Below are 23,596 nucleotides of genomic sequence, written 5' to 3' on the forward strand. Positions count from 1 at the left end.
TGTCCTGAGTTCAAATCCCAGCAACCACATGATAGCTCACAACCACCCATAATGAGATCTGACACCCTCTTCTGGTGCATCTGAAGTCAGCTACAGTGTACTTATGTATAATAATAAATAAATCTTTGGGACAGAGTGATCAGGGACTGAGCAAGTGGAATTGACCAGAGCGAGCAGGGCCAACTGGAGTGAGCAGAGGTCCTAAATTCAATTCTCAACAATCACATGAAGGCTCACAACTGTACAGCTAGTGTATTCATATACATAAAATAAATAAATAAATCTTAAAAAAAATAATTCCCAGCACTCAGGAGGCAAAGGCAGATCTCTGTGAGTTCAAGGACAACCTGGTCTACATAGTGAGTTCCAGGCCAGCCAGAGCTACACAATCAGACCCTGTGAGTGTATATATATACACACACTCATATATGTAAGTACACATACATATATGCATGTACACAAGCATGCACTCACGCACCCTCAAGGGAAAGCCATGTCTGTAGTGAGCACACACACTTTCCTCTTATCATAATTCTGTAACAGCAGAGTATGAAAGTGATTTCTGCAGCTCTGCCATGCTATCCTGAGGTGATCTATAGCAGAGCGGCAAGTCTAGGCTCTCTGCAAGTCTCTATACTGTCGCATGCTGTCTGAAACAGAGGACTTGAACATCTGTCAGTTTGGTGTCTTTGGGGTTTCTGAAACAACTCCACCATGGTCATGAAAGGGCAAAGTGGGCTCTGCTTTATAGACAATTAGCATGGTTCAGGCTGGGACAAAGTCTCACACACCCAGCAAGTAGAAGGACCTCAGAAGCCTGGGATCCTAACCACCCTACTGCACTGCCTCTACTCGCTTGGATTATTGCCAGGTCTGTCAAATGCACCCCCCCCCAATGCTTTTCCAGTGGCTGACATTTATTGAGTACATTTGTTACTGTGTACAGGATACAGTGTAAATGCTCTATTGTCTAAATTCTCTCAACCTCACAACTCTAAGCCTATCTTGCAGATAAGAAAACTGCAAAGTTAAACAACTTGCCTGAAAGTAAACTGCTGCAGAGAAGAGGTGATGCCAGGATTCTGGTCCCAGCAGCCTGGTCCCAAAGCCCACGTTTCAACCCTCAGGCTGTGTAGCCCTCCTTATTGCTACTGGTGTATGTCACAGTTGATGAAGTAATTCATAATGGCTTTCTTGCCTTCTCAGAACCACCACCACCAAAAAAAAAGTATTATCATTTCTATCATTATCTACATGGAATACTCAAGGCATTCCATGTAGAATTTGGAAAGTAACTGAAAAATAATAATAATTGTGTATATTTCTGGGGTACAACATGATGTTTATATAATATATAAATATATATTGCAGGAAGCTAATTAACTTGTTTATCACCTCAAAGACATCATTTACTGCAACGAAATATTAAAAATCTATCCATTAGCCATTTTGAAAAATATAACTGTGGCCCTCATGAGCCTCCTCCACTTTAACTGAAGCCCAGTACCCTCTGGTCACCACCTCCCTTCCCCCATCCTCCTTTCTGTAGTTTTAGTAGTATGTTATTTACTTCCTGTGTCTTTGTATGTTGGTCATGTGGAGAGGCAGAGAAGACTCCTAGAAGGTTCCTTGAATAAAAACTCTCCACACTTGCAAACAGTTGAGAGCTGTGACAGGGAAAGTGTATGCTAACCCACTTGCACATACCTCCCTCAGCACAATGGAGTAGAGGGGGCGGGCCCACTGAGGAAAAGAAAGGGTACACAGCCTGGCTGACAGAGGCTGAACAAAGGTCCCCTCTCTGGCTTTCCAGATCAGCATACCGCTTTCTGTATCAAATCCTGGCCTAAGTTCCGCATTGTCCTTCTTCACTGTTTTGTGGTAATAGACCTGGGCTTCCTTGACATGTTTCACATTCAAAACAGCAAGTGATAGGCTAAAAGGTAGAAGGGAGCTGGGGCCAGGAAAGTTGACCTATCTGAATTTCACCCTTACTATAAAACAAGGTAGAGAGCTGCCTCCTAAAGCCAGGGGTCATGGGCCAGCCTTGTGTAAAGTGCCTGGCATCTGTGAATCTTCATGCTGAGGCATTAGCTCGGAATGGGTTTGCATCTTCATCTAGTCCTTGGTATGGTGGCTTCTTGCCTGTACACATCTGGATCAGTCATAATGATTCTCGGACCTCTTCTCCAAGAGTTGACAGTTACTGAGTTAGTTCTACTTATATCTGTTGAGGCCGGCTCTTACTCTGGCCCAGGCTAATCTAGGACTCTTTTGGAGACTAGGTTGGCCTTGAACTTATGGTATTCCTCCCAAATGCTGAAATTATGGATATAAACCACTTCACCTGGCATTTTGTTGTTGCTTTTTACACAGTCTCATGTGTAATGGTCTGGTCTGGTCCCAGCCTCTCCGTGTAGTTGATGTAGCTGAGGATGACCTTGAGCCCCCTGCCTCCACTACTCAAGTGCTGGGATGATAGGCATGTGCCACCACTCTTGGCTTCGGCTCATTCTTCTTTTACAGTTATCTAGGAGTTACTTTAGGGGGCAAAGGCATGCTGGGTGCATGTGTGATAGAGAACAACTAGCAGGGGTTGGTTCTTTCCGGAGTATTGTGTTGGTCCCAGGGATCAAACTCAGGTCGTCTGTCTTGGTAGGAAGGACGTTTACCTACTAAGCCATCTCCATGTTTGTTGCTTTATTTGGGCTAAGCCTGAACAATATTCCCAGATGTGAAAGTTCACATTCTGGATGTCCTGAAGTACTTACAACATACATATCTAACTTGTGATTGATTATACAATGTCCAACATGGGTGCTGGGAACCAAACCTGGAGCCCCTGAAAGGAAAAGCAGCAAGCAGTCTGCTGCCCAAGTCAACTCTTGCTGTACTTAGGATCTAAACAACTCAGTTTCACTCTCAAGCACCTAGCCTTCTGTATTTGACTGTTTCATAACACGCCTCCTTAATACACTTGTCTTCAACCTGAGGGCAATAACCAAGTTTTATGTTATCTGTTAGACCAGGGGCCTGACACACTGATCATAACTGGCAACCTGCCAGGATTTTACGTTTAGACCCCACTCCTGGGTTTTAATAATATTACAACATCACAGACCCCCCAAACTGGTAAGGATGCAGACTTTATCATGGAATCTCACACCCCACCTAGGGCAAATGCTCTCCCCACATGACCATCTAGCCTCAGCCAGCATACTCTAGGGCTGGAGACTTACTGCCCTCTGGCAGTCTGTGCTACCATGGCAGGCTCTTTCCCAACTTGTCCTCTAATATGAAAAAAAGAAACTGCATGCTCAGATTTCACTGCTGAGAGATGAGAGGTGAGCCCTGCCAACTGTCCTCTGCACACTGAAATCCCAAGGTGCCCTTGAAAGCCACTTCAAGCCACACATGCTACCCTGCTTACTCTTTGTCCTCCCCCGACAACCCCATATTGAGGCCCAAGACTTCTCTCTACTTTTTCTGAGACGAGCTCTCTCCTAGGCTGAAGATCTCCTAGTCTTAGCCTCCTGAGTAACAGGGATTTGCAATCTCAGACAAATTATATCACTTCATTAAATTTTTAATGTGGTGCTAAGAATTCTGGGCCTCACACATGCTGGGCAAGCTCTCTAGCACTGAGCCACACCCCTAGCTTCCTCAATCAATCACAATATCTCTCAACTCTAGCTAGCCTGCCTGGAATAAGGTGGCCTAGCCTGCCTGGAATAAGGTGGGCTAGCCTACTAAGGCACTGTGGTTGAGATGAACCTAGAGCAGCATATTGAAGGAAGGAAGAAAGATAAAAGTTCAGAAAGAAAAGATTAAGAGAGAAAGCATTTAGAGGTCAGGAGATGGCTCACTGGGTAAAGTGCTTGTTCTGCATGGAGACCTGAGTTTAGATCCCCAGTACTCCAAGTAAAGCCTGAGTCAACAAGTCAAACCTCTAACCCCGGCGACTGAGATGTGCAAACAGGCAGGTCCCAGGGGCTTGATGGCTAACCAGTCTAGCTTAAATGGTGAATTCAACTTCACTGTTGAACCCTTATCTCAAAAAAATAAGGTTGGGGTCTGGAAAGATAGCACAGCATTTAAGAGTACTCTTTGCTCTCGTAGAGGGCATGGGCTCCCAGCTCCTACACGGTGGCTCACAACTGTCTGTAACTCCAGTTTCAGGGGATCTGATTGCCTCTTTTGGCATCTGCTGGTACCAGGCACTCAGGTGGTGCCCAGCATACATGCAGGCAGAACACCCACCTACATAACATAAAAAATAAGTAATAAAATAAGGTGGACAGAAATAGAGGAAGATACCAATGTCAACCTCTGACCTACCCATGCCCATGCACAGTCAAGTTCATCTGCATACATACATGCATCCACATTCCACACACACAAATAAAGAACAAAAGAGGGGGAGGGGAAGTAAGAGGGAGAGAGGAGATGGAAAGAATAAGTTAAGAAGGATCTTTGGGTAGGAAAATGGAGTTTTTGGCTAAGCTCCAAGGCATAATCTAAATGTTAGCAAACCTAGAGGCAAGAATGCCAGGGGACCACCCAGCAAAAGACACGGAAGGGGTCACTCTGGGTTTATGAGGAGCAGAGCAACAGAAACACAGTATCAGGACCCGAGTGAGTTCTTCTGCTGGGTGAAGAACAGACCAGAAGCACAAGCACAGAGCAGGAGCCTGTGACTGAGTCGGGGCAGGGCTAGTCAGGGCATCTGGGATGACTGGATTCTATCTAGGTGTGAGTTTTGTTCTGTTTCCTTCCATTACGTCAGCTGGCATATGTAGCCATCATCAGGCTGCTGGCCTACAGAATTTGTGCACCTCCTGCTCTAATAGACTGCTTCAAATCTGTAACAGCCCTAAAAGCAGGTAGCCAGTCCTTACTGGTCTTTCATTCACTTATTCCTCCATGAACACACACACACACACACACACACAGCTACTCACTAAATACTAAAAGGCTCCAGAAACATTTGGAAACAAAATACAGCCATTGCTTTTACAAGGTTTCTAGACTTCTGGGATAAACAGATTAAAAAATAACTCTTACACCCAACAGACTCTTAAGCACAAGAGCAGAAAGAACAAAATTCTGTGCCAGGGGTTGAGAACAGAGCAGAGCAGGCTGCATTTGACCAGCAAATGTTTTGCTTGGCTCACATGGTGTTTTACTTTGTTTTGTTATGTTTTTTTTTCTAATTAGGTGCCAACATTTAAAAATTAGGACATTTCACACTTCAAACGCAGATTCCTAGCTTCTGGTAAAAATAGGAAGATCTGCACACACCAGGCCAAATTTCTACCCATGATAACTGGCAGGAGCAGAGCGGCAGCTGCCCCTTTCGTACAGAGTAGGAGCCTTCCAGTTTGCCACGTCCCTTGTTGCTCCCTATTGCTCTGACGTGGAAGCCAAGGCTTGGTTGCCAGTTACTGCCACCTTGTGCACCGGTGCTCCTTTTTGTTTGTTTGATTGTCTCACTGTGTAGCCCTGGCTATGCTGAAACTCACTATGTAGACCAGGCTGGCCTCAAACTTAAGAGCTCCAACTTCCTCTGCCTCCTGGGTGCTGGGATTGAAGACATGCATGGACTACCACCCCTGGCTGTGGGTAATCTTATACTAGAGTGAAGAGAAAAGTAATAAACTCTGTTATTACCTCAGCACTGCTGAAGATGAGGCAGGAGAACCAGAAGCCTAAGGCCAGCTGGGCTACATGGGACCCTGTCTCAAAAAAGTAATATCAAAGCCTTTTTTAAGTGCTGAGCCATTTATTGAGGCATGTGTACCATGGAGCACTTTTGGAGGTCAGAGGGCAACTTGGTCCTCTCCTTTCACCATGTGAGCCCTAGGGATCGAACTCAGATCATTATCCTTGGCAGCAGTTTCCTTCAACTGCTGAGCATCCTACTGCTAACCTCCACAAAGGTGTTTATGAAAATGAAAGGCGCTGGCAAGGTGACATGTTCCAAGCAAAAGGGTGCACAAAAATGTCCCGCAAGTAACAGAAACCCCTTCTATTTAATACAAGTAAGGGCCACCTATTCACGTGACTCACCTAACTGAAATCAGAGCCTGGGAGAACTGGCTTTGGAACAGGGTGGCCTGAGCTTGCAAGCTGGCTCCATCACACCCAGATATGTGTACCTATCTGCCCTCTCTATAAGTCAGTTTTCTCATCTGTAAAGTGGAGATAATTACAGTACCTACCTAGAGCTGCTGTGAAGAGACACTGAGATAAAGGGCACAAGGTCTTAGCTAGTGTTGGAATCATGCCAGCACTAGCTGTTCTTTGTGCAAGTTCCTCCAAAGCCAGCCTTGAGAGACCTTCAGGATCTCAGGAAAGGTTTCACGAGGAAAAGTCTCAGGACAGACCGTGGTGGGGAACAGACCAGACGGTCCAAGAAGACTCTGAGTCAAGCTGAGAATTAGTCAAGCCAGAATTTCCCGAAATGTGTTCCTGGCTGGTGGATTTTAATGACAAAATAGAATAGGATATCAAATCATACCGAATTAATTAAGATGACAGAGTCATTCTATTGTCATTCTCTCTTTAAAACATTTTTTGATTTTTTAAAAGATTTATTATGTATACAGCATTCTTCCTGCATGTACACCTGCTGGCCAGAAGAGGGCACCAGATGTCATTCTAGATGGTTGTGAGTACATCTAGCAACCACATCAATGTGGTTGCTGGGACTTGAACTCAGAACCACTGGAAGAACAGACAGTTCTCTCAACCTCTGAGCCATCTCTCCAGCCCAATATTTTTTTTACTATATATTTTTTTCTTTTTCTTTTTTGTTTGTTTGTTTGTTTTTGTTTTTTAAGACAGGGTTTCTTTGTGTAGACTTGACTGTCCTGGAACTTACCCAAAGTGCTCTTAAATACTAAGCCTTAATCCTTAGTATTTAAATTAAGCATTAAATTAAGCTCACTCTTAAGTACTAATTTTGAAAATACTCCTCAAACTTCCCAATCAGGAGATGTCTTGATTTGGTCGCATCTTACATGTTTCTCTGACCGTACATGGAAATGTCCTGTTTCAGACACAGTAGATCTCAGCTCAGGTGGAAATGCTCAGTACCTAGATGCAAGTTACTCACACCGTTTTGTTTGTTCCTGCTCGAAAGTTTTTAATCCAGGCACTGGGGAGGTAGAAGCATATGTATCTTTGTGAGTTCAACACCAGCTTGGCCAACATAGTGAATTCCAGGCCAACCAGAGCTTTAAAGTGAGGCTCTATCTCAAAAACAAACAAACAAAAACAGGTGAAATTTAAAGAATGTCAGATAAACAAAAGTGTGGGCACTTTCAGGATGGATGAGGAATTTTGAGGAGAAGTGAAACTGGATGATGATGACGTATAAACTGCTCCAGCCTCCCTCAGATGATCCCTAAACCCCTCCAGGAATCTCAGCTTCTCTTCCATTGGGAAGTTGAAGGCACGGAATCAGAGTCCTCGGCCCAGGCCGCAGGCCCGTTGCCATGGCAACGCGCCGGTTCCTGCCGCCTCCCCGCCATCCCCGAGGTTCCCGCTCCTCACCACTGCTCCGCTTTGTCTCTCCACGTCAACACGGCCCTCATCGCCGTTTCCCTCACGCTTCGGGCCCCTCCTCCCAGCCTCGGCAGCAACAGGCTTCTCTCCACAAACCACTTCAGCTACCTGCGCTACCCTTAGCAACGCACATGCGCAATGAACCGCGCGTGAGTTTCCCAAAGCTCCAAGTGCGCATGTACAGAAGGGAGCCCGGCTCCTCCGCCGAAGTGCCGGGCGCGTAGGGACGCAGGAGACGGAAGCGTAAGTATGACACGAGCGATTGGTCCGCAAAGGTCGGTGGGGCGGGGAGTCTTGACGACAGAGGGTTTGATTGGCGGGACCCTGGCTGTGGCGTCTGTAGCTGAAGCGGTGGCGGGAAGGCTGCTGTGTGGGTTGATTGACTTTCACGTCGGTGTTTAGATTCGGCTCAGTGTTTTGAGTTGTGTTTTACTCCACCTCTCGGCCTGGAGCTGCAGCTGCGCCCAGTGGACCAAAGAAGCAGGGATGGAGAGCCCAAACCTTGGGGACAACAGAGTCCCCTCCCACATCGCTGGAGAGAGCCTAGTTCCAGACCCGCCTTGGGATCGCTGGCAAGTTATTAAACCTCTCTCGGGCCTCGGAGGAGTCGCTCTTGTGTGGGTCTTCCTAACCTTTAACACAAGGTGGCACCTAGAGCTGTCGCCCTGTGGGAACAGACGAGGGTGTACCCGATTCCTTGGCCGAACTGACTGGGGAGCTTGGAGGACAAGGGAGGTTTTGTGATGCAAGCAGGTTAGCCTGGGCCGGATGACAAGTCACATATGACAAGTCACAGAGGAAGCTACTGTTGTGTCCGGGCTAAAATGATCCACGTATTTGCATGTCCCAAAACTTGGCCGCTCAAACACTTTTAAGGGCTGGGCATTTAACTAAGTTGGTAGTGTTTACGTAGTAAACACAAAGCCGAGGGTTCGAGCGGCAGCACCGAATATCCGGGCTTGGCAGCGTCTGCCTGTGGAGGCAGGAGGACCAGAAGTTGAAGATGAGTCTCTGGTACGTCGTGGGTTCAAAGCTAGCCTGTGGTGCATAAGCTCCCGTCTCAAAAGCAAACAACAAAGTTTTTTTTTTTTTTAATGCTACTTCCTTTTTACAGATAGAGATCGGAGATTTTGAGCTCAAAATGACTTTCTCTTTGGAAGCTCAGCTAATAATAAATAGCGAGCTGGGGTTTTGACCCATTTTGTTAACCTAACAGTTTGTAGGGATTCCCTTTGGTTTCAGTTACCTTGTCTCCCTATAAGATCCTTCTAGCTGATACCTAACGCCAAATTCCATCTAAGAATGCCATGGTTCTAACTGTGGTTAGTCTCTAGGTCTTGCTTAGTGTCCCTATTTCCCTATTTGTAGAAAGTAGGTTGGGTTAGAAGGTCTCTCTTAGAGACCCACTTTTATTTCTGTATGTGTTTGTCTATATATGTGGGTGTTGGTGGAGACCAGAGGAGGTGTCAGGTTCACTGGCGGCTGGAGTTGCAGGCAGGCTGTTATAAGCTGCCTGATGTGGGTACTGGAGTCTCCTGGAATATGTGCTCCTAACCACTGAGCTATCTCTCCAGCCCCTCACTTTTAAAATGTATAGTTTAGTGATTAAAATACGCTGTGCTAAACGCTGGAGAGATAGTTCAGTTGTTTAAAGCACTTCTGGGTTTGGTTCCCAGCACCCACAGCAGAGGCTCACATCCATCTATAACTTAACTCCAGGGGGGATCTAAGTCCATTTAGGCCTCAGCACCTGCATGGTGCACATAAATAAGAATAAATAAATTCCTTTAAAGGGGGAAGAGATCCACTGCACTGGAGGTTTTATGGGAACTATTCCCCCCATAACAGTATGGGAGAAGTATTAGGTGGGCCTAGGTGTCGGGGTCCACTCTGCAGGTGATTTGATTTTGTTATCACACAATTTGTCAATAAGAGTAAAAAAAATTTTAGAGATTTATTTATTTATGTTATATATATGTTTTATATACATAGGGTATGGGTGTGGGTGCTTTGTCTTGCATACCAGAAGAGAGCATCAGGTCCCATGTGATTACAGTTAGAAGATTGTGAGCCATCGTGTGGTTGCTGGGACTAGAACTCAGGACCTCTGCAAGAGTAGCTCGTGTTCTTAACAGCTAAGCCATCTCTTCACCACCCAATGAGAGTGCATTTTAACCTCACGAAGTGATGAGAATCAAGACTGAAAGAGATCTGGAAGTTCTTACCAGAAATTATGTAGCTTTTGGAGGGCCACACCATTTTACGAAAGTGGTGGTTGTTGTTTCTCAAAAATGCACACATGTGTGAAGTGTTCCCCTTACATGTCTGCAGGAAAGAGGGGTGATTCACTTGAGCAGTTTGTCTGATCTCAGATGAAAAGTTCAGTTACTGGCTCATATCTCAAACTTCCAACAACTGTCATCAGAATCCTTTATTGAATCCCTATAGTGTGAATTAAGAAAAAGTTTAGCAGGTATACTGTGTGGAGAGTCCTAACATTTAAAAACCCATGTTGAGCCAGGCAGCGATGGTATATGCCTTTCTTCCCAACATCTGGGAGGCAGAGGCAAGCAAATTTCTGTGAGTTCGAGGCCAACCTAATCTATGGAGCGAGTTCCAGGACAGCCAGGGCTACACAGAGAAACCCCGTTTGAAAACCAAGGTGGAGGAGGACACTCATGTTGAAGGACGAGAAGTTGTTAGAGCTGGGACAATCCTCATGGCGCAAGACTAGCTCACTGACTTTAATTTGTATTTTATGCAGTCTCATACTGCTGTGGGCAGAAATTGAGGAAGCAGGGTAAAAGCAATTTTAAGTTCATCACTTGGGTTTTGTTTTTCCAGCAAGGAAGATATTGCTGTTGGACTGGGAGGAGTGGGAGAAGATGGAAAGGACCTGGTGATAAGCAGTGAGTGCAGCTCCCTTCTCCAGGAGCCCACTGCTTCTACTCTGTCTAGTACTACAGCGACAGAAGGCCACAAGCCTGTCCCGTGTGGATGGGAAAGAGTTGTGAAGCAAAGGTTATCTGGGAAAACTGCAGGAAAATTTGATGTATACTTTATCAGGTAAGCATTTAGGAAGGAAAATAACAATACCACCAAGTGATTTTTGTCCGTAATGGGAAAGGATAGCAAGAACCTGAGGTTGACAGGCTAAGGAAATGACTCAGGGAATAAAACATTTGTCATTGTTCAGGCCCCCAGAATATCTGCAGAGCTGAGTGGGCACAGCAGCTACCTGTGACCCTGGCTCTCAGGAGCCTGAGATGGGATCCCCAGGGGAAGCTGGCAGCTAGACTAGCTGGATTTAGTGACTTCTGGGCTCAGTGGAAAACATTGTCTCAAGCTAAGTGAACAAGGACACCTGATTTTTTTTTTTTAAAGATTTATTTATTTATTATATGTGAGTACACAGTAGCTGTCTTAAGACACACCAGAAGAGGGCGTCAGATCTCGTTACGGATGGTTGTGAGCCACCATGTGGTTGCTGGGATTTGAACTCCGGACCTTTGGAAGAGCAGTCGGGTGCTCTTACCCACTGAGCCATCTCACCAGCCCAGGACACCTGATTTTTAACTTGAAGCTTCCACATGCACAGGTACACATGAGAACACTCATATACACATACATGCATATACCACACACATACATTTAAAAAATGTAGCTGGGCAGTGGTGGCACGTGCCTTTAATCCCAGCACTTGGGAGGCAGAGGCAGGCAGATTTCTGAGTTTGAGGCCAGCCTGGTCTACAGAGTGAGTTCCAGGACAGCCAGGGCTACACAGAGAAACCCTGTCTTGAAAAAAAACAAAAAAATAAAATAAAAAATAAAAACTGTATTATAAGATCATTACTGTTCCTTCAGTGCCACTGGTTGTATCAAGTGATTTGGGGACAGTCACATATACACAGTGCTGATCCTGTTCTCAGTGGTAATGAGACATTTGGATTTAAGCTACATTTGTATGCTGATTTTATACTATCATAGAAGAATCTATTGAAAAGCCATTTATTACTTTTTGTTGCTTTAAAATGCCAAACATCTTTGGTGACATTTAAAAACTATTAATTGGAATTCTGAAATGTGGTCCAGTTCTTTTTAAAAAGTCACTCTTTCTTTTTTTTTTTCTTTTAAGCCCACAAGGATTGAAGTTCAGATCAAAACGTTCACTTGCTAATTATCTTCTCAAAAATGGGGAGACTTTTCTTAAGCCTGAAGATTTTGATTTTACTGTACTGCCTAAAGGGGGCATCAATCCAGGTTATAAACACCAAAGTTTGGCAGCTCTGACTTCCCTGCAGCCAAATGAAACTGACGTTTCAAAGCGGAACCTCAAGACACGAAGCAAGTGGAAAACAGATGTGTTGCCTCTGCCCAGTGGTACTTCAGAGTCGCCAGAAAGCAGCGGACTGTCTAACTCTAACTCAGCTTGCTTGCTATTGAGAGAACATAGGGACATTCAGGATGTTGACTCTGAGAAGAGGAGACAGTCCAAAAGCAAGGTGACTGTTTTGAAAGGAACTGCAAGTCAGAAAACCAAACAAAAGTGCGGGAAGAGTCTCTTAGATTCTACTCGAAGAAACAGAAAAAGAGCATCTGTGGTTCAGAAGGTGGGTGCTGACACTGAGCTGGTGCCACAGGAAAGTCAGCTCAACAGAACCCTCTGCCCTGCAGATGCCTGCGCAAGGGAGATCGCCAGCCTGGCTGGGGAAGAAAAGGGCCTGGGACAAGAACAATCACCAAGCCCAGGACCTGATCTTGGTTTCATACAAGTAACTTCTGGCACCACAAACAAATTCCATTCAACTGAAGCAGCAGGTGAAGCGAATCGTGAGCAGACTTTTTTAGAATCAGAGGAAATCAGATCGAAGGGAGACAAAAAGGGGGAGGCACATTTGCATACCGGCGTTTTACAGGATGGCTCTGAAATGCCCAGCTGCTCACAAGCCAAGAAACACTTTACTTCTGAGGCATTTCAAGGTACTCAGTGCATGAAAATTCTGTTAGCTGTGTGGTGGACTGTCTACCCTCGCGGAGCTTGTATTTCATGCCTGGGTGGGGTTGAGATAGAAAGTATAGGGAAGAAGAGTCAAGCGTCAGATATATTCTCCCAGTTGATCCCAATATCTGCCCTAAGTGATTTTTGAGAACAGGGTTTCATGTATCCCAGCTAGCCTGGGTCTCACTGTATAGCTGAAGAGACTTTTGAAATTGTATCCTTCTGACTCTGCTTCCTGGGTGCTGAAATGAAAGGCCTGTGCCAATATGCAAGTTTATGTGGTGCTGGGCGCAGAACCCAGGGCTTAATGCATGGCAGCTAAGCACTCTAATCAACTGAGTTACATCTCCGTCCTGTAACTGATCTTTAAGCTTGGTCATGAGGCCCTTAATTATGGCAGAGAGGTAATCAGCTGGCTACAGCCAGGATGCTCAGCATTGGAAGACTGGTGTGTCACGGCTGCTACCACCTCTCCCTGGACAGCAGCTAAGAGGTAGGGCTTTCCACACTTGCTATCTTCTCTTTTGGCAGCAGTTCTAAGACTGTAAGGAAGATTTTTCTGTGAAGAATGTAGATAAGACTCCTTTTATAAACTGACCAAGAATAGTCCGCATCTTCCTGCCCCTCCTGTGCTGCTGCTGTGTGACTCCCAATTTAATTTCATCTGTATTACATTCTTTTTTTTTTTCTTCTGTTGCAGCCCGATGCTTCTCTAAAAGGCCTTGGAGCTTTCAATAATTCAAAAGTATAATCGCTTAGTTCATGTATTATTTGTACTGTGCTCTTCACACAAGAGTCCTGGGCTTGGCAGATTTGTCTATACAATGCCTCAGTAAATAATAGATAAAAAGATCTGAGCAGCCCTGGGTTATTCATTATACTGTTACAGCATAATGAATAACTCTTAAAGAAGAATGGTAATTTTAATTTTACTTAGATTCCTTTGGGAACACAGCCTGCACAGATTGGTGGAACAAGGGTAACGCTTGAGTTCTGTCTCCAGTCCCATCCATAATTGTGCGTCTTCTCTGTGCCTGGGATTGAAGTGTCTTTAACAGATGGCCACATATACCTAGGAAATGGATAAGAATTCCTCAATGTATGTCCTTTGAGCTCCTTAAAGCATTGGATGGTATAGATATACTGCAATTATAATGGGTAGGTTAAATATTAAAAGCATCTTCTCTGGCCACTTTGGAAGTATCCAGCTCGTCCTAGTCTGAAATCTAGTTCTCAGTGGAGGGGAGGTGCTGTTGGGTACTAGGTGCCCACTAGAATGACCATTGCTTGGCCAAAAAGTATCAAACCAACAGGTAATAAAGGAGGCTGGTTAGTGTGGGAAGCCATGAAAAACATCAAGTACCCATAAAATCATTTTCCTTTGTTCTGTCTCATGCTTTCTTCTGAACTTTCCCTTCCCAGACTAGAATAGCAAAAGCCACTGACGACATCATTATGTGGAGACCTGGATACTTCTTGCAGTGTTTAGTCAACTCTGGTATCATTTTCTGGCAACGCTTTACCCCAAATTAGTTCTGTTTTTCACATCAAGACAAAAGGCAGCTAGAGAGATGGCTCAGCAGCTCAGAGCACTTCCTGCTCTTCCAGAAAACCGAAATTCAGTTCCCCACACCCATGTCAGGTGGCTCATAACTGCCTGTAACTCCAGCTCCAAGGGATCTAATGCCCTCTGCTGGCCCCCACAGGTATCACATGTAACAATGCATAAATTAAAATTAAATAATTTTATTATAAGGTAGCCGAGTATGGTGTTACATGTCTATAGTCCCAACATTTGGGAGTTAGGTATAGAAAGATCATGAGTTGAAGGCCATCCTCAGCTACATGGTAATTTTGAGGAGAGCCTGGACTACCCGAGGCCTTGTCTCAGAACAATAACAAAATAATTGTGAGGTAAAAATAAGAAGTGAAAAAAGATGGTTTGAGGGTTTTTTTGTTTGTTTTGTTTTCTTTTTTTTTTTTTTTAAGATTTATGTATTATATGTAAGTACACTGTAGCTATCTTCAGACACTCCAGAAGAGGGAGTCAGATCTCGTTACGGATGGTTGTGAGCCACCATGTGGTTGCTGGGATTTGAACTCTGGACCTTTGGAAGAGCAGTCGGGTGCTCTTACCCACTGAGCCATCTCACCAGCCCCCTGTTTTTTGTTTTCAAGACAGGGTTTCTCTGTGTAGCCCTGACTGTCCTGGATCTCACTCTGTAGACCAGGCTGGCCTCAAACTCAGAGATCCACCTGCCTCTGCCTTCCAGGGATTAAAGGCGTGCGCCACCACTGCCCTGCTAAAAGATGGTTTTATAAAATACAAATGTAAGTAAGATATTAACTGATACTCAGAGGGTGTAGCTAAAGGGAGTATTGTGACCATTTCACCTAGAGAGGTTGACTTGAGAGGTTTGATAATATTGGTTAAGATTTTGATTTTGTATATGTGGGTGACTGGGTGGGTGTGGGTGTCCACAGAAGGCAGAAAAGGGTATTAGATTCCCTAGAGCTGGAGTTACAGGCAGTTGTGAGGCACTCAGCATTGGTGTTGAGAACTGAACACAGGCCCTCTGGAAGAGCAGCCAGTACTCTGGGTGCCGAGCAGTCTCCCCAGAAGCTTATTGGGTAGCCCAGGCTGGCATCGAGCTCACAGCTCCTCCTCAGCTTCTCCTGTGTGCCTCCTTTTTGGTAAATACAACTGGAGAACCTTTCAAGTGTGGGGGGGAAATTACAGAAGAAAAGAAAAATTACCACTTCTAAAAACCACTGTACTGCCGGGCGTGGTGGCGCACGCCTTTAATCCCAGCACTCGGGAGGCAGAGGCAGGCGGATTTCTGAGTTCGAGGCCAGCCTGGTCTACAAAGTGAGTGCCAGGACAGCCAGGGCTACACAGAGAAACCCTGTCTCGAAAAACCAAAAAAAAAAACAAAAACAAAACACTGTACCATCGTGATTCTGTTCTTAGTGTCTATGTGTGTGCATACGTACACATATAAATTCATGTTTATAAAATTGAGATCATATGTAGAATCTTGCCTCTTTTTTTCCTATTTGAAGTAAATAACAGTAGAAAATATTCATGATAGAGTCTCGACATTTTAATGACCACATTGTACAAATATACTAGAATATTCAGACTGTTGCAGTTTTCTACACTGTGAGCTGGCCATGTAAATCATAGGACACCAGTGACCCCTGATCCTGAGCTGGCCTGCCTGCATTCCCTCTGCAGCTCTCACACTAGCTGTATGACCTGGGACTCATTTAGCTTCTCTGTGCCTCAGTTTCCTTATGAATAAAGTGGAGATAAAATAAAGCCTAACGGATACATTAGTGGACTTAGGGTGATTTATGTAGCCTAGGCTATCCTCAGCATTCCCTAAGGTGTAGACTATAAACTATGTTTGCTTCTCAGAAGACAGCATCCCACGGACACAAGTAGAAAAAAGGAAAACAAGCCTGTATTTTTCCAGCAAGTACAACAAAGAAGGTACCACCTTTCCCTAAGCAGAATGGGGCGGGGGCAGGGGCACGGGGGACATTCCAAGTCTTTTATGAGAACAACTTTGACAACCCTATATTTTTGTAGCTCTTAGCCCCCCAAGGCGCAAATCCTTCAAGAAATGGACCCCTCCTCGGTCACCTTTTAATCTTGTTCAAGAAATACTTTTCCATGACCCATGGAAGCTCCTCATCGCGACTATATTTCTCAATCGGACCTCAGGTTTGTGGGTCATTGTCATCTTGTCCTGGTTAGAAGGGAGATACCTAAGCTGGGTAAGAAGCCTAAGTTCAAGGTACGTTTTGAGTTTGTGATGTCAGACAAGGCCTTTCCCTTTTAGCCCTCAGAACTCTTTACTTACGCAAACATTAGACTGGATAACGGCCAACATTCTTTTTTTTTTTTTTTTTTTGGTTTTTTGAGACAGGGTTTCTCTGTGTAGCTCTGGCTGTCCTGGCACTCACTTTGTAGACCAGGCTGGCCTCGAACTCAGAAATCCGCCTGCCTCTGCCTCCCGAGTGCTGGGATTAAAGGCGTGCGCCACCACGCCCGACCATTCTTTTTAATACTGAGGGCCAGGTGGTCATTGATTTCCTGCTAACAGGTTAGCTTTGGTTATCAGTGAAGGGGCAGTTAATATTTCTCCCTCTATCCTGCTTGGAACTTCCCTGTGTTCATTGGATGCTTATAGTGGTTATCTAGTGAGCTGATGATTTGAAAACTAGCCAGTTTCTGTATAATTTGTACTAATAACCAAGTAGATTAACAGGCCGGGCATGGTGGCGCACGCCTTTAATCCCAGCACTTGGGAGGCAGAGGCAGGCGGATTTCTGAGTTCGAGGCCAGCCTGGTCTACAAAGTGAGTTCCAGGACAGCCAGGGCTATACTGAGAAACCCTGTCTCGAAAAACCAAAAAAAAAAAAAAAAAAAAAAGTAGATTAACAGTGTTGGTATTTGGTTCTGTAAGTGGCTGCTGGTTTGGGTAGTGACTTGACAATAGTTAAATAAGCAAGGCTAGGGATATAGCTCAGTGGTGGAGTCCTTGCCATCATGCAAAATACCTTAATTTCATTCCCAGCACCACAAACACAGTAACAGAAATGCCACTGCCTGAAGTTTATAGATGTAAAACTACCTAAATAAGAAGTTGGCCTTTCCCAAGACATGTGTCTGCCATTGTTTATGCTCCCCAGGCAAGATGGCCATCCCTGTGCTGTGGGAGTTTCTAGAGAAATACCCTTCAGCTGAAGTGGCCCGAACTGCTGACTGGAGGGACGTGTCGGAGCTTCTCAAGCCTCTTGGTCTCTATGATCTCCGTGCAAAAACCATTATCAAGTTCTCAGGTATGTTCCCCAAGCCCAGTGGAAGGAGCAAATTGTGCCTATTGAAGGCAGCCACACCTTAAACTTTAATGCCCTGGGATGCTATATTAATTGAGGTCATTTAGCTCAAGCACCAAAGACATTTAAAACAGGCCGCTTGCCCCACACCACAGACTCCTACTGACCCAAACCATAAATCTTTGCCCAACACTGAATAGCCCTGTACATAGAAGAGAAGCATTTCCTCTGTCTATTTATATTTCACAAAGCACACAGGAGTGGTGAGGAAGAAGCAGGTGATAAGGAATTGAGGCTATAATCAGTGCTGCTTCAGAGGGAGGGGTCATCTTGCCCCATTACAGGTATAAGGAAGGTGACTTTCTCAAGGCTGACCACGTGTTGGATGTGTATCCCTCAGATGAATATCTGACAAAGCAGTGGAGGTATCCGATTGAGCTTCATGGGATTGGTAAATATGGCAACGACTCCTACCGGATCTTTTGTGTCAATGAATGGAAGCAGGTAAGCCCACCACTGGCCATATCCAACATAAGCCAACATATTTGGCGTATAAGTCCACCAGTGTGCCTGGATCTATGAGAAAGAAGTCCTGTTGTAGTCCCAACCAGATTTGCCCTCTGTTCAAAGAGCAGCAGGGGCGTGAGGCTGAGTTGTAGTTATGGACTCTTGAGGTACTGCCCCAGGCCCTGCGCTGTGGCCTCCTACTGACTTGAGCTCCTGACCTTCCTACCTGTCTGTGTTCTGTTTAACACTGACAGGGTTCCTTCCTGTTAAAAAAGGAACCCCTAGTGCTGAGAGGAGATGGCTTAGTTTGTAAAATGCTTGCCATGAGGACTTGAATTCAGATCCCTGGAACTCACGGAAGAGCCAGACATGGCAGCATTCACCTTCTATCTGATGAATAGATAGAAGCACTGTGGGGGCAGGAACAGCAGGACGCCTGGAAGTTTCTGGATAGCCTCTCTGAGATTGTATACCAGATATCCTAGCCTATGTGGGTAAAGCTCCAGACCAGTGAGAAACGCTTTTTCTTTCTTTTTTTTTTTTTTAAGATTTATTTATTATTGTATATGAGTACACTGTAGCTGTCTTCAGACACACCAGAAGAGGGGCAGATCTCATTACAGATGGTTATGAGCCACCATGTGGTTGCTGGGATTTGACCTAAGGACCTCTGGAAGAGCAGTCAGTGCTCTTAACCACTGAGCCATCTCTCTAGCCCGAGAAACGCTTTTTCAAACAAAAAGTGAATTGTGAGCCAGAGAGATGGCTCAGGGTGTAAAGGGGCTTGCTGCGCAAGCCTGGTAACCCAAGTTCCATTCCTGGAACCCACAAAAAGGTGGAAGAAAAGAACTGACTCAAAAAATTGTACTTCATAGACATGCCTCAGTATATACACATACACAACGAATAAAATTTAATTTTCTGAAAGTAGAAGGTGCCGGAATCCTCTGGCTATACACATGCACCAAGCATATACAAGTACCTGTACATACACACACATCCACAAAACAGGATCCCTCATAAAAGAAGAAATATTTGACTTAGAGTGTCTAGTTGTCAGATTTCTCCTCATATCTCAGACTGGAATGTGGCATTTGGGTCCTATTACAACTACCCATTCCTTTGTTCCTGCCCAGCACTGGTGCATTTTGATGGCAGTGTGACAGCTGGAGGGTATCTTGGCACACTGCCTCCTCACAGTATGGCCCTGCGTTAAGTCAGTGACGTCTAGAGAAACCCAGACTGAAGGGCCACAGTCCTACCCCTTCACCACCAGAGCCATTGGTTAGCTTCACAGGGTCTCTAATCATCGCTGCCTTCTGCTCCAGGTCTGGGTTAGTTCTGAACTGGAGAGCACTTTGTAATCCATGTAGGATATCTGTTGTATAAGGTATAATTATATACAGTTTTGGATGCTGTGGGGTTCCATGTCCCGTTTATCTCAGGTATGTTATCATGATGAACCCCCTCACCAAACCTTTAAACATGTCTATGGCTGAATGTTGCATTTCTTCCAGGTGCACCCTGAAGACCACAAGTTAAATAAATACCATGACTGGCTTTGGGAGAATCATGAAAAATTAAGTCTATCTTGAAGCCGCCTGTTTGAAGTTTCCCATGCGTTGCTTTGTGCTTCCGTTTCTAAGGGCCCTGTGGTGTGCAGTGAGCTCCCTTCCCGGCATGTGGATTTTTTTTTTTTCAGTTTGTTAGAAGCCAGTGTATGTCTTAAGCCTCTGCCAAAAAAATAATTGTTAGATAATGATCCTAAAAGTGTTCAGTTTAGGTTTTCCAATGCTGAAATTCAACACGCCAATGCTCAAATCCAGTTACCAGCACTCCTGCTAAAGAAAGCCTAAACCTGTATTCTCCTTCTGTATAAAGTGATATTGTCATGTGTGGAAAGCCTGCCGTTCTTAATGGGTGTTCCAGTGTTATCGCTTAAATAGCGAGGCGTTTACTTTAGAAAGATATCACTAACTAAAAACCGAATTGACCTACACATGGTGGCACACACCTGTAATCCCAGCACTCAGGAGACTGAGGGAGAAGGATGGAAAGTTGAGGGCCTGCCTCTACTGTGTAGAGAGAGACTCGGCCTCAAGCACAAACAGGGCAGGGCCAGTGAAGTGGCCCAGTAAATGAAGTCACTTGCTGCCAGGCATGGTGATCTGAATTCCATCCCTGGAACCCACTCCTGAAGGTTGGCCTCTTACCTTCACTTGAGCTCATACATACATGTTACAGAATACATAAAATTTTCAGAAATGGTCTGCAGAGAGATGGTTCAGTGGTTTAATATGCTTGCTGCTTTTATAGAAGTCACTTTTTAGCACCGACATCAGGCAGCTCACAACTGCTTATAACAGTTCCTGGGGATCTGACACCTTCTTTTGGCTTCATTGGGTACCTTAGCACATGTGGCATATATAGATATAGATATACATAAAAAAAAAATTAAGTCCTAATTACTTAACACTTTTTTTTTTCTTTTTGGTTTTCTGAGACAGGGTTTCTCTGTGTAGTCCTGGCTGTCCTGGCACTCACTCTGTAGACCAGGCTGGCCTCGATCTCAGAAATTCGCCTGCCTCTGCCTCCCAAGTGCTGGGATTAAAGGCATGCGCCACCACTGCCCGGCTACTTAACACTATTTTAAAATGTAGTTTGAAAATTAAATTATATCTCTTCCTCAAGTCAACATTACTCCAAAATGCATAATATTCCACCCCATTTTTCATTAATAAAATATATTTTTCATTAATAAAATATATTCACCCATGCCAGTCATCATGGTATACTACTATAATCCTAACACTTGGGAGTCTGGAGAGAATCATGATCAAGGCCAGCCTGGGCTATATGGTAAGACCCTATATCAAAAAAAAAAAAAAAAAAGAGCAAAAAAATAAACCAAAAGCTCCACTAGTGGCACATACACAGACAATGAGCAGATGGGCCTTATAATGTATATGTGATGAAAATACATACACAGTACCTGGGATGCTGATGCAAGAGGACCTCTGAATTCAAGGCAGCCTGGCTTATGAGAGTGTGAAGGCAGCTTTGGTTACACAGCAAAACCCTGTACAAAAAATACAAACCAAGTTTGTTGGACTAAATAAGCTATGTCTGCAGAAGTGTCTGTCTTGTTTAATGGAATTCTTTTTTTTTTTAAAGATTTATTTATTTGTTTTATGTATATGAGTACACTGTAACTGTACAGATGGTTATGAGCCATAATGTGATTGTTGGGAATTGAACTCAGGACCTCTGCTTGCTTCTGGCCCTGCTCTGGCCCCGCTCGAGTATAATGGAATTCTTAAGATCCTAATATACTATGAAACCTTTCACTTTGTATTAGGTAGTTAATAAAATATTTTTATTAAAAAGGAAGGTCCCTTTGGCATCGTGTTCTTGACCACTTGCATTGGCTCTGAGGAATTTTAGATTTGCCCTTAATATCCCTGTGCGAGTGTGGCTTATGGCTCCATTGCAACTCACCCTTTAACCCAGATCCTTTGTGAAACCTCATCTCTCCCAATGTTTGGTGCCATTTCCATGACAGGTGGTATACCATCATGGTTCTAGTTCCGATGATCAATTGTCATTCTAAGGTTTGCTTTGAAAATTAAATCGAATGAAGGCAAAGTAAACCAGCTGTCAGGAAGCTGTTTGTCGTAGGATAGCGAGTGGGTATAGGCAGATGTGCTATGCTGCAGGCTAATTGATTTTCCCCCTGGTGAATAAGTGGCAGCTGTGAGAGGGATGCTGGAGGTGGAGAGATCATTGGTGACAGAGTAGTCAGGTTCAGTTCCTAGCATCTCTATGGAGGGGATCTGTTGCCCTCCTCTGGGCACACAGGTAGTGTGTATACATGCATGTGAAATAATAAGGACACATAAGTGTAAAGAGATGTGATGTGGCAGGAAAGCTGGCCATACCTCCCACTTCACAATAACCCATAATATTTTCACAGGAACTCACATAAGTGCAGAGCTCTGTGCTGGGGAGGGAAAAGGATGAGAAGGCTCTGTAGAGACCTCCCAGGAAGAGAACAGTGCTAACAGTATGGCAGAGGAGACAAAGTGAGGATGGAGATCCAGACACAAGCAGGTCAGAGTCCAGAGAAATCTTTGGATGCCTGGGCCACAGCCAAGGTTAGGTGGCAGAGCAAATTTCCCAGATGTCAGCTATGAGATGAGATAAGGCTGCAGGTCAGGGCCACTTAATCCCCCTCTCCCTGGTCGCCTTGAAGGGGAGCTCTGTCTGGCCAATTGCTGGGGTTCCAGGGCAACTCTTTCTTTTCAGGAGGTAAGTTTGCCTGACCTCCGTGCCTTCCCTCGCATCTCAGTGAAACCATGGTGCCTTGTCATGGTTTTGTAAGTGTTCAGAGGCTGTGGCTCAGAAGGGCCAGGAGAAGCGAGTGCTTCAGGTTGTAGGGAGTCAGGAAGATGCTAAATCTAGTGAAGATGGCCTCCAGCACTGAGAACTTGTTGAAAGGTTGATCTTCATTTTGTGACCTACAGTTTAAAGTTTTAGAATCAGGTGTGTAGTTCAGCAGTTGAGTTTGCCTGGCATGCACAAGGCCAAGAGCTCAGTGCCCAGCAGTACAAAACTTTTTATTTTTTTTTTTTTTTTTTTTTTTTTTGGAGACAGGATCTTTCTATGTAGACCAGACTGGCCTCCAATTCACAGAGCTCCTCCTGTGTACTACCATATCTGGCCAGACCACATTTTTGTAAGTGTTTAATTAAATGTTTTTCTTTTGTGTTTAACACATTTACAGCCACTAACACTAGCTAACTCAAAGACATTTCCGAGCCGGGCGTAGTGGCACATGCCTTTAATCCCAGCACTTGGGAGGCAGAGGCAGACGGATTTCTGAGTTCGAGTCTAGCCTGGTCTACAAAGTGAGTTCCAGGACAGCCAGGGCTATACAGAGAAACCCTGTCTCGAAAAACCAAAAAAAAAAAAAAAAAAAAAAAAAGACATTTCCATCCCCAAAAAGGAAACCCTATTCTAGCTTATAGTCCTTTCTCCCCACTCATCTCTGTCACCAGCAGCTGATTGTTGTAGAGTTACCTATTTGGGGCATTTCATATACTAAAACCCTTCGGTGTGAGGCCTGAGCCTGAGTCTGGATTCTTCCGTTTACTAGACTCCTCCATGTAGTGTGGGCCATGTATCTTTCCATGCACACCCCATAGTTCACCTATTAGTGGACATTTCAAAGGTTTATTATTAGGACTGGTTCTAACCTGTTTCTGGCTTTGAGTGGCTCTGGCTGGCCTGGGACTTGTTATGTAACACAAGATGGCCTCAAACTTAATGTCTATCTTCCCGCGCTGGGTTACAAGTGATTGCCACCAAAACTGTTGATTCCAGACCATAACACCTAGTCACAGCACCAAATACCTGTCTTATTTGACCTTGACTGACTAGGATTCTCAGAACCCAGGGTAGTTAAGATCCTTTTTTTAAATGAGAAAAGTGAAGCCTGAAGATAAGATCTGTGAAGGTCCTGCAGCTTACAAGAAAATAGGACATTTTTTTTTCTTCAGAATCGGGGGCGATGGGAAGACTGGGACATATGTATGATTTCCCAAAGGAGGCACCAACCAGAGCTAAGCAAATCGTCGACGCTCCTGACTTCCGGGTTTGGGAGGTGGAAGGGAA

The 23,596-nt window shown here is 44.7% G+C and overlaps 2 protein-coding genes across 6 annotated transcripts in view; one reads left to right on the plus strand and one right to left on the minus strand.

Moving 5' to 3' along the window:
• Ift122 (intraflagellar transport 122) overlaps positions 1–7,729 on the minus strand; it is a 68,674-nt gene extending 60,945 nt beyond the window's left edge. For all 4 annotated transcript variants that reach the window (XM_021164720.3, XM_021164719.3, XM_021164718.3 and 1 more), the window contains exon 1: positions 7,558–7,729. In XM_021164720.3, the coding sequence (XP_021020379.1) occupies positions 7,558–7,598 (41 nt within the window). In that variant the 5' untranslated portion in view covers positions 7,599–7,729. The remainder of the gene's footprint in view (positions 1–7,557) is intronic.
• Positions 7,730–8,050: 321 nt separating this feature from the next.
• On the plus strand, positions 8,051–20,919 carry Mbd4 (methyl-CpG binding domain 4, DNA glycosylase). 2 transcript variants are annotated; one of them, XM_085840143.1, is made up of 8 exons: positions 8,051–8,145; positions 10,418–10,635; positions 11,705–12,549; positions 15,990–16,064; positions 16,164–16,298; positions 17,270–17,419; positions 17,817–17,920; positions 19,441–20,919. In XM_085840143.1, the coding sequence occupies exons 1-8, from the start codon at positions 8,056–8,058 to the stop codon at positions 19,516–19,518; spliced, it is 1,695 nt and encodes a 564-aa protein (XP_085696269.1). In that variant the 5' UTR covers positions 8,051–8,055; the 3' UTR covers positions 19,519–20,919. The 2 variants fall into 2 exon arrangements, with proteins under 2 accessions (XP_085696269.1, XP_085696268.1); XM_085840142.1 differs by lacking the exon at positions 8,051–8,145 and adding an exon at positions 8,497–8,583 and having other exon boundaries at positions 10,414–10,635.
• The last annotated feature ends 2,677 nt before the right edge of the window (positions 20,920–23,596 follow it).

The sequence above is a fragment of the Mus caroli genome, unplaced genomic scaffold, assembly GCF_978045245.1.
Source record: "Mus caroli unplaced genomic scaffold, Mus_caroli_1 scaffold_7, whole genome shotgun sequence".
NCBI classification, from domain to species: domain Eukaryota; kingdom Metazoa; phylum Chordata; class Mammalia; order Rodentia; family Muridae; genus Mus; species Mus caroli.

What these genes read in the sequence shown, in the direction of transcription:
- Mbd4 (XM_085840143.1), top strand. Translation starts at nt 8,056, where the DNA reads ATGGAGAGCCCAAACCTTGGGGACAACAGAGTCCCCTCCCACATCGCT. An exon ending in CGCCTTGGGATCGCTGGCAA is followed by an intron (nt 8,146 to 10,417) that starts GTTATTAAACCT and finishes TTTTCCAGCAAG; the next exon opens with GAAGATATTGCTGTTGGACT. An exon ending in GTGTCAATGAATGGAAGCAG is followed by an intron (nt 17,921 to 19,440) that starts GTAAGCCCACCA and finishes CATTTCTTCCAG; the next exon opens with GTGCACCCTGAAGACCACAA.